At 33.9% G+C, this 10,926-nt stretch overlaps 1 protein-coding gene across 1 annotated transcript; it reads right to left on the bottom strand.

Annotated features, from left to right (window-relative positions):
- Nucleotides 1-316: 316 nt before the first annotated feature.
- LOC146997071 (THAP domain-containing protein 2-like) lies at nt 317-6,975 on the bottom strand. The gene is made up of 4 exons (XM_085816516.1): nt 6,357-6,975; nt 5,795-5,955; nt 5,443-5,523; nt 317-1,413 (listed from the first exon to the last, which is right to left on the bottom strand). The coding sequence occupies exons 2-4, from the start codon at nt 5,945-5,947 to the stop codon at nt 1,378-1,380; spliced, it is 270 nt and encodes an 89-aa protein (XP_085672642.1). The 5' UTR covers nt 5,948-5,955; nt 6,357-6,975; the 3' UTR covers nt 317-1,377.
- Between the last annotated feature and the right edge of the window lie 3,951 nt (nt 6,976-10,926).

The raw sequence follows: 10,926 nt of genomic DNA, 5'->3' as shown, positions 1-10,926 counted from the left end.
ATATACGGTGCAGCCTTGGTGCAATTTTGAAAATTATCGCCAACATCAAAATGACATTTATTTGATTGCAGTCTTAATGTGACATGTCAGAACACTTTTCATATTTCACATTTTATTTATTCATTAAAAATTATTATGCATTCAAGTTTGTTTTCATTTTAAACTTAGTTTTGAAAAGGCATAATAAATTATTTTCCAGAATATAATATCTGTTGTAATGTCCATAGATGGATTTATATTAAAATATAAAATTTTATTTGTTAGAAAATAATACAAATTTTCATAAATTCAACTGCTAAAGAAAAATACACAACAGTACATTTATAACAAATTTTATTACAGCATCTTTACACATATCATTATAACTGAAATCCGACACAATTTATTCTGTGTTGACACAAAAGAAATACAATGCAAGAATATAAAACTCTATCATTATAAGAAATGAACATTCGTAATATGAATCATTTATTATCTTCATAATAAATGGTTTTCTCTCCTTTTAATGCAATATTCAGGTATAGAATCCAGTACAGTTCTGTTATGGGGAAGCCATCGGCAAATTTTTTGCTAAACTCGCCAAGAGACTGGTTCATATGAAGTCACCAATGTTTACTTCTAAAGTCATTAGAATGTTAACTTTTTTAAGAAAATGTAAAAGAATGTCTTTTCAAAATTGGCAATGAGAATGCAAATTCCAAAGATGTAATGGTCACTTGTATTTCAATCAACAAGCCTTCAACACAAGTTTTCCATATTCTATTATAAAATCTCTGGTTTCAATGATAAATGTAAGAGAATACATGTCAATATAGAATAATGACAATACACCAATGGCATTTTAGGGGAAAAAAAAAGTTTGCTTATTATCAATAATTAAATTTACAGTTATATGAAATAAAATAAACATACCCATTACATGCATCACAAGGTAATTTGTTTAAGAAATATTTTTCCATTCTTATGATACTCAGTTTCATAATATCCACAATTATCTGGGACATTTTTTTACTTCTTCAGCACATAAAGCTCTTGCAATAATCAAAGATCTTTCCATCTATTTTATAATACTGACGATTTGTTACACAAGACACCACACTGATAAGCACAAATGTATATTACCAAATGAAGAGTTTTTGTTGAAAATAAGGAGGATGAATTATTCCAATACTTATATTTGGAATTAAATCATGCACACAATCAAGTTCTAGATATTCCTTTGTTAATCATTTTCTTTATCATTCAGGACTGATCGATATTCTTGAACAGAGTGGTGTGACAATGGATATTGCACATATTTTTTAGTCCACAAAGCACCAATTCTTAACTTCAATAAACTAAGATATATCCTATGCATTTTTACACCTGAGAGCCATTTCATGATAAAAACACTCCTTTCTTCATTATGAATACCTGAAACAAAGAAAGAAAGAACAGAACAAATTTATTTGTTAGTCTTTAAAATCATATATCATATAACTATTATACAGGTGAAATGTTATAAAGACCTATGTATGTAACTTTGTAAAGACTTATAAATTAATATCATAATATATTTATAGAGCTTGGGTCAAAATTATTATTATGAAATATAATTATTGCTGTATGTCTCTTTTTCTTTTTAATAAACAACAAGGTGTTAGCCGAGGTTTCCAAGCCTCGTTACCAAAGTGTATGTGGTAGCCTTATCATGTCAGGAAAAGTGCAATGACAGAAAAGGATACTGGACGTCCCTTGCAGTCACACTTCATCATTCTTTATTTAATTATTTCAATAACTTTTCAAACTTTTAGTGTGTTTGCTTATTTTTCATGTTCCAAAACGAAAAGTCCCTAGGCCATTTCCAAGTCGTTTTCCAGTAGAAGCAGTCCGGCTAATTCTATCTTTGGATTTCTTAACAGTGAGATTTTTTATGGGGTGGGGTAGTTAGCCCCACACCCAACCCCCAACCTGGAGGACCAGTTCCCTGATATAATCCCCAGGGGCAGGGTGCCCGGCTATACCCCCAGACGCTGGGTACCCATTTTAGTCGCCTTTTACGACATGTATGAGCTACATTGGGACTATTCTTTCACACCCGGTCACCACATGGGTATATTAGTAGATTGATTTGTGCTTATTCACTGTGAATAATGTGAAGAGCAAATATTACTTGAGCTGAACATGTAGTACTATCCAGAAAGAGTCCATACAATTATTGCATAAATAGAAATATTAGAGTAAGATTGTGCAGAAAGAAGACATTATGGAATTTGTCTTTTTTTTACACTACTACACTATGCCATGTAATATGTTCTTTCTACACTACATGTAATTGCAGGATACAAAATCTTAAATAATGATGAACATTTTAAGAAACACAATTGAAATACAAAATAGAAACTTTGGGAACTTGAGAAGTAACTGAGTATAAAGAAAATTTTAAATAATATAAAATCTTCAGTAATACCAAAAACTTGGTTAAATAACTAAATAAGCAAAGAATAATATCTACAAGTCCAGAATAAATTATGATATTTAGCATTTAAATGTATAATAAATATGCTTCTTAAATCTCAGCTGCTCAGCAACGATGACACGTAGATATTTAGCAAAGGCGCTTGTAAATACAATATAGAAATTTCAGGACCTTGAGAAGTAACTTAGTATAAAGCAAATTAAAAATTATATAAAATCTTGAGTAATATTAAAAACTTGATTAAATAAGCAAAGAATAATATATACAAGTCCAAAATTTGCAATTTAAATGTATAACAAACATTCTTCTTAAATCTCAGCTGCTCACCAAAGATGACACGTAGATATTTAGCAAAGATGCAGTTTGAGAGAACTTCAAAAATTACTTTTAAAGACAGCATCAATGTTACTTTGCAAGTGTCTGAAGTTTTCTTTTTTTTTCTTTATTGGACTTAATATCGTCATTTTTCCTATTGCAAAGATTCTTGAGCATGATATTTGTTGATATCCAAATTATCAGTTTGCTTATACTTTCACTTGTATGACCATTATCACAAATAATATCATCAAAGAGCATTTCTTTTAATTCTAAAATTTTAAAAGTCAAATTTGCAACAATTTTCCTCTGATTTTGTTCCAACAAAAAATCTTCATATTCTTCACTACACAGCTTATTTACAATTAAATAATTATACATAATTATATTTACAATAAATGGTTTTGGCCACCTGAGTCCACCACGATCAAGATTCTTTATAAGATCACACGTTTGATCATAATTAACTGTGGAATTTATTGTAATGTTTTGTTTGCAGGTACAGCATTTCACTTTCTTTAAAACTGCATGACAACAGTAACCACCCAAATAAGTCAGAACTGGCAGATGGCTACTAATGTCCTCCACATCACTCTCCATAATATTTAATGATGGGTAATTACCGTATTATCTAATTCTATAATATCATGAAGATTATCATCATATTCAAATGATGTTAAAGGGACAGTAGTATTTTTAATAATCAATTCTAACTTAATACTTGATTGTATTCTTAATTTTTTTTCACATTCTAGTAACTGTCTCATTGAAATATGATACTGAGAACCAGAAAGTTGTCTGTATTTACCAAACCGGGCTTCAAGAGCATCAGTCTGAATTTTTCCTGGAAGTATATATTTCATTCCAAGCTCTTCAACACAATATCTAGTCAACTCCAGTATACCATAAGTAGTTTGTTTGAGAGCTGCATGAGTTTCTTTTGTAAGCATGCCTGTTGAACATTTCATTGATTCCCATGCATCTAACCAGTTAAGAAACTGATTGAGGAAAATAACTTTTGGATGAGAATCATCTGCTGTTAATGGCTTCATAAATTCACTCTTTTGATGTATACCTTTAAACATAGTTTTAACATTCATAATATCCCACCATTTGCATATTATGGATATAAACTCAGATGTATCTGAATAGTGTGGTATTTCATGCAAAGGACCCAAATGAATCAGACCTTCAATAGTAAATTTATTGAAAATCTTAAGAACCAGTTTAATGTTTTGTTTCTCTAAATTAGAAGGTGAAAGACTTTTTAGAGTTAAACCATTAGAAAATGTAATCAGTTGGTCATTTTCAATTTCATGTAGCTTTCTCAAAGACATAAACGAAGCAGTTTTGAAGTGCTTCTTTGAAAGATCTTCAATATTTGGAAAAAACATACATGTACCAGGATTTTTCTGGTTCAGCCAATTGTTCCTTATATTTTTAAATAAATGAACTGCATCTATTATGTAGAAAAGAGGCCTATTCCCATTCATTGGATGTTTGTAAACAAATGAATTACCTGGTGGATTTGAAAACAAACTCATGGCTTTTCTATTTATTGCATTGTTGTCTGTAATAACACAAATAACAATAATTCCCATATTTTCAAGACCTCTAATCACTTTTTTAATTACATAATGTAATGTTTCAAAATTTATTGTGTTAACAGGCATAATATGTACTACCTCTTTGAATGAAGATTCCAAACTGGATATCATAAAAGCAAATGCACTGGTTGCCGGACTGGAAGAATCAAATGCAGCCCCAACGACAGAGCCTCCTTTGTAATCAAAATATGGCTGAACATTCATCTACCAAAAGAATCACTTTTCTTTCTCGATCCTCAAGGAAAGTTACACGATTTTTTTATATATTTTAAAAAATTTTCATCAATAGTTTCATTACATGGTGACAATGCTAAAGTGCTACAAATTTTTTTTAAAGTCGAAGGATGAGGCATAATAATACTGCCACTATCCCTTAAAAATTTATATGCATGTGGTGATATAGTATTTAACAAGCATGCTAACACTAGTACATCAGGATTCTATCTAAAATTATTTTTAGGGCAAAGTAAAAGATTCATCTGGTCTTGCAAAAATTTAATAATGCTCTCATTTTTGTCGTTAAGAGATAGTTTGCAGTAATTCATTAATTATATCAATTGTTATGGTTAATTTTGAATTTAACTCTTTGGTTTGAAGATTAGCCAATTTATCTAAAACAGTCCTAATTTCATTAAAATTTGTAACTTTATGTGGGAATGTGTAAGGAGATAATTGCATAATAGATTTTTCTTTAATAAATACAGACATATCTTGATTGTCATTCACAACTACAGAATAATCAATTGATGGCCCAGGACTAAAAACAATATGAATAAAGCAAACAGTTGAGGTATCTGGAACTGTGTATACATGCCAAAATGCTGATATTCCATAGCGATCAATACATGACAAAATATCATTAGAACAATTAATTTTCAAATCATTATTATACATTTCATATTCTTTAAGGCTTTCACGCAATGCTTTCTGTAAATTATGGCACTCGCGGGCAGTTTTTTTTGCATCAGGATCTTCTCGTACAATGGTGCTACTTTTTGAACTGTATACAGATGGATAGTCCTTAAATATTGATGGCACTGTATTTTCTTTTAATCTAAGCACCTGAAGTGGAGCAGAAATTAAAATTCCATTCTTAGAATCAAATGCTGAAGCTTCACTTTCCTTGAAATGCAATTCACAAACCTTTAGAGAAAATTTAAAAAAAAAAAAAAAAATATTATGTTAATAGTAATAGTTTAAAAATCAGAGGGTTCATTCTGAGCATTTGTAGTAAAGAATATTCATTTCACAGATAGAACCAGAGAATATCTGCAGTGATTAAAGCTCTATTTCAATCCTTTATTTCTGTATATCCTGGTTTATGTAACAAAATATTATCATTTAAAAATTTCTGAATGAACCCTTATATGTAATTAGAATCTACACTATTAATTAATAACTCTACTTTACTTACCTTTGAACTCTTTTTGGGTGAAAAGTCTTTCCGTTGGATTGCAGAAAGCCACTCTCTCTTCAAATCTTCATTTTTAGGAAAGGAGAATACAGACACTTTTGGTCCTGTTGGGTAGTTTCCCTTACATAATGGTACACAGCATCTACTCGGCATTTTAATAACTGAAATGTTTTTATTTAAATTAATATATAAAAGGGAGTAAATAGTTATGTATAAAATATAAATTAATTATTTTTAAATATAAAAGGGAGTAAATAGTTATAGTGTATAGCTAATGGCATGTAAAATTTTAAGAATAAGCTGTGTTAGCTTATATTATAACATCAAATTTATACAGGTCCATAAAAAAATGTTTTATTCTGAAACAGATCAGGTAATATAATTATGCAAAGCCCGTTTATTCTACGATGGGTTGAAACAACATTATTCAAAAAGAAATTATACATAGCACAGCAGCCTTGTCTCTACCAGAAATAACACATGTATACTAGAACATATGCCTAAAAACGTTGATATAATTAGAAAAATATAACTTTACAGAAGTAAAGTAATGTATTCTTACCTCTCTAAAATACATCCAACCTTAAAACCATAAAAAAATCAAAGTATTCTGCTTCAGCGTTCGCACAACGTAAGAAGCTTCAGCAATCAGCAAAGAGCCAATGCCAATGATTTGAAAATTACGGAGTTCCTATGGTTCAAAACCATTTACCTCCTCATCAGAATTACTAAAAGCGAGCAGAAATGAGAAAAAATTTTGCATAAGTGAATTACCTGATGCACACTAGAGGGAGCCACTGGCTCAAGAAAGTTTAGGGATAGAGATGAGATAATAAAAACTTAAGAATCATAATATTTTTTAAAAGTTTTTAGGTTTTATAATTTTTTTGTATTTTATATTTTATACTTTTTTTGGTTTTTATAAATTTTTTTTTATACACAATACAACACTAAAGCAGAAAGCGGAGAGGAAAGATTTTAAGATTAATAGGCTCATTGGCATGTGTAGGATAGTGCAAATAAATATGAACGCGTTGAAAATATTCATAGGCAGATTTTAAAAAATCTGCGGGAGATGTGACTCTATGCGAACAGATTGATAACTTTGCTTGAAGATCTTGGTTGCAGGTAGAGATGGTAATAAGCAATTATATGGCAGCTCGCTGAATAGACTTCCTTCCTTCATGGCGCGGGAGCTGGAACTGATGTTGAGAGGGCGTGTCTTGCCCTTTTAGATGGAGGGTAGATGCCGAACTCTCGGCCAATCACGGCTCTTGGTCTCTTCTGTGAGCTGCGAATAGTAGGATCGTAGGCTGGCATCTGCTGAAGTGCTCGGTTATCAATCTGTTCAATTTTGAGGAATAAATTTTGACTATGTTTTTTGATAAGGTAATCAACTGGTTTAATATTAAGGTCCGAATGAATCACATCTGTACGGACGTACCAAGCTGCGTTTAGGGCCATACGTAAGGTTTTACTTTGAAAAGATTGAAGTTTTTTCACATGAGTTTTTGCAGCAGTACCCCAGATTGTACATGCATACATAAAGACAGGTCTTATTATGGAAGTATAGAGAAGGATTTTGTTTTTAACTGACAGATTGCTCTTTCGAGCTAAAAATGGGTAAAGTTGGGCTCTGGCACCTTTTGCTTTGTTGAGAACATTTTCAGTGTGAAGGCGCCAGGTTAATTTTGAATCAAGTACAACTCCTAGGTACTTGTAAGAGTTTGACCAGGGAACATAGTCGTCAAAGAATTTAATATTAATGGAAGGGTACGGGAGGGGGCTACGTTTGAATATCATAGCAGCACATTTAGCAACATTAATTTTTATTTTCCAAGTGATGAGCCAGTGCTCAAGGCTAGAGAGATAACTCTGAATGTTTCGGACTAAGTTTTCCAGGCGTTTGTGTTGAGCTAGGATGGCCGTATCATCTGCATAAAGTGCAAGAGTGATACTTGGTGATTTTGGTATGTCATTTATGAAAATGTTGAACAAAATTGGGCCTAAAAGTGACCCTTGGGGGACGCCGCTTAGTATAGGACGGGGTGTCGAAATGATAGAATTAACTCGTACAGAAAAAGATCTATTAGTGAGGTACGAATTAATTATATGAATTAAATGGGCCGAAACGTCAAGTCGTATGAGCTTGATAATAATTCCTATATGCCAAGTCCTATCAAATGCTTTGGCTATGTCAAGAAATAAAGCGCCAGTAAGCATTTTGTTACGAAACCCTTCGTGAATGAACTCCACTGTCCTCAGCAGCTGGTGCGTGGTGCAGTGTTTTGCTCGAAATCCAAATTGTTCATCAATCAGAACGTTGTGATTTCGGAGAAAATCATTCAAGCGTTTAAGTAACACAAACTCGTATATCTTAGATAACGAGGATAGGAGGCTGATAGGTCTATAATTTTGAGGGTTAGAAAGGCTCTGGCCTGGTTTTGGAATAGGCACAATAAGTGCTTGTTTCCAGCTTTGAGGAAAATAGCAATGCTGTATCATAAAATTTATAAGCATTACTAAGAAAAATAGATAATGGGTGGGTAAATTTTTAATCATACGATTAGAAATAGAGTCCATACCAGGGGCTTTTTTGGGTTTGAGCTTGGTAATGTATTCACTTACCTCGCTCATGGATGTATATTGTATTTCTCTCGCAAAAGGCGAGGAGAGGAAACGTTCAACATCCTGTGGGAAAGAACTTGCGCTGTTCGCAAAAATTCCTTCATTATGTGGTGTAAATTGAGTTTGAAGAGAATCCGCAATTAATTCGGATTTCTCAGCGTCTGTGTGAGCCACCACTGCGTCCGTAGCTAAGGACGGAATGTTATATTTGTGTTTGCGTAGGCGGGCTGATGCGCGCCAAAGACTGTTATCATTGGTCGTTAGGGACTGAATGTAATTCGTGTATTGTGATTGGAAGAAATGGTCACATGATGCCTTGATCTCATTTTGGAGAGCACGGAGTTGAATTTTTAAACCAGGATTTCTATTTCTTTGCCAAAGTCTCCGTACTTTATTCTTTTCTTTAATTTTGAGTTTAATTTCTTGAGGTAATTTACGAAAATTGGGTCTGAGGGTGGGTTTTGATACTTCCTTATAAGTATCTGTTAAAATGGTCGTTAAGTGATCAACTGCCGAGTCTATATCATGGCTGGATTTAATTTCAAGGGAGGGCAAACTTTTACTTTTAAGTTTGAAACTAAAATTGTCCCAGTTTGTAGAGACGAGTGCCGGAGAATTTTGATTAAAGATAGTACAATTAAGGTCTATGATTACGGGGTTGTGATCTGAGGATAAACAGTTTTCCACAGTCACGTGATATCCAAAAGGGATGTTTCGAAAGAGTGCCAAATCGATGAATGAAGGGGCACCCCGTGAACCATATCTAGTAGGGGAATCCGGCGCAATAACTTTAATTTGGGCGCACTGAGCCCATTTTAGAAGGCCACGACCAGCAGGGTTTGATCTATGGCAACGCCAATGCTGGTGGTGACAATTTAAATCACCAGCTATGATTAGATTGTTGGAAAAGGTGAGCAATTTGTTAAAATCAACCACAGGTAAATTTCCACCTGGTGGAAGATAGGCAGAGATCATTACAAGGGAGGGCGAATTTTGAATGAAAATTTCGATGATTGTTGCCTCGAGTTTACTCATACTCGGAGTGTCAATTCTTTTGTGTGGTATTGAATTTTTAATATAGACACATGTGCCACCATGATAAACATCACGAGTATTAGAAGCTTGTCTGTCATTTTTATATAATGCATAATTTGCAAGCTTGGGAGCTCTCCCTGGCTGGAGTTTGGTCTCTTGGACAAAAATAATGTCAAAATCTTTCTCTTCCACATAGTCTCGAAACTCATGGAATTTGGATAGAATGCCATTTGCATTCCAGGTGCATAGTTTTAAGTTTTTCAATCCTTTCAAAGTATTGAATTTTACTGACTGGGGATATCAGAGAATTGGAGAGTAATATAACTCTCAAAGATATAGTAAGCCGCGTCAGCACCAGATGGAGCCACTCTGAGCTGCGGTAAGGCGTTTTTGAATGCCAAAAGAAGTCTGCTCTGGTCAATACCAGGTTGGTTTGAGATTTGAATAATTGCCAATAGGATTTCGGTGCAATTTAGCGTCGAATTAGCTCCTAAGGGGACCGATAAATTTGGAAGAATTTGGGGTGCAGCTTGTTGCATACCCGTAAGGGCAGCAGAGTATGATACTCCAGGGCGAGTATTATTTGCACTGGGAGTGTGTGCAGCCGGCAGAACTGGAAATGTATTATGTTGTAAGTTAAATTTGTTAGTGTTGTCAACGGTCTGACTGGGTTTGGTGCTTGGCCTTGGAGGTTGTCTGTTTTTGGAGCCTGGGAACTTCGGGCAGGAACGCAGTTAGCAGCATGGTTTCCCGAACAATTTGCACATTTGTTCGGTTCTTCAAATGGTTTAGTACATTCTTTGGCTTGATGCGGCCCAGCGCATCTGACGCATCGTCTTGGTAATGTGCAGACTTCAGATGAATGAAAGAATCCCTGACAACGCCAGCATTGGGAGGGACCTTTCTGACCTTTGAAGTGTTCCATGGATACCTCAGTTCCAAGGAGCTCGGTTATGGAATAGATTTCTTCAGCTTTGAGGCTGTTGAAGATTTGTAGATAAAAGAGAGGCATTGGCATTTTTGTCTTCCATTTCTTAAGTTGAGAGATCTTGTGGATTTTGAAGCCAAGCACTTCAACCGCAGTCTGCACAACGTTGAGCGGTGTATTTGAGGGTAATCCCCTAATTACCACTTTAAGTGGTCTATCTGATTTGAGTGTGTGAGATTTGAATTCAATATTGTTGTCTGTGAGGAATCTAACAACTGTTCTATAGTCTGTTTCGTTAGTAGTTGTGAGTTTTAGAAAATCAACGTTTTGTTTGGAAAGAACAGTTGGTGCGTGTCGGCGAAGCTGATTGAGGAGAAAGAACCAATCAGCTCGCGGTTTTATGAAAATTGGAGGTGGTGCTTGAATTTTTGGTGTTTGAGTGACAGCCGGCTGCTGCGTCGAGTGTTCAGTGTTATCAGAGTTTATGTTTGTGAAAGAATTGGATGTTGTGATGGTTTCATTACTATTAGTGTTGGGAAGT

Source organism: Stegodyphus dumicola, chromosome 5, assembly GCF_044657685.1.
Source record: "Stegodyphus dumicola isolate Sdum_Otavi_A_Nest chromosome 5, ASM4465768v1".
Taxonomy (NCBI): Eukaryota; Metazoa; Arthropoda; class Arachnida; order Araneae; family Eresidae; genus Stegodyphus; species Stegodyphus dumicola.
This window is presented reverse-complemented; position numbering and strand designations above follow the sequence as displayed.

Coding starts and splice junctions, on each gene's coding strand:
- LOC146997071 (XM_085816516.1), bottom strand. CDS start 5,947: ATGCCGAGTAGATGCTGTGTACCATTATGTAAGGGAAACTACCCAACA. Junction 5,524..5,794: donor CACCCAAAAAGAGTTCAAAG/GTAAGTAAAGTA, acceptor TTTTCTCTAAAG/GTTTGTGAATTGCATTTCAA. Junction 1,414..5,442: donor TAATTTCTGCTCCACTTCAG/GTGCTTAGATTA, acceptor TCTTTGTTTCAG/GTATTCATAATGAAGAAAGG.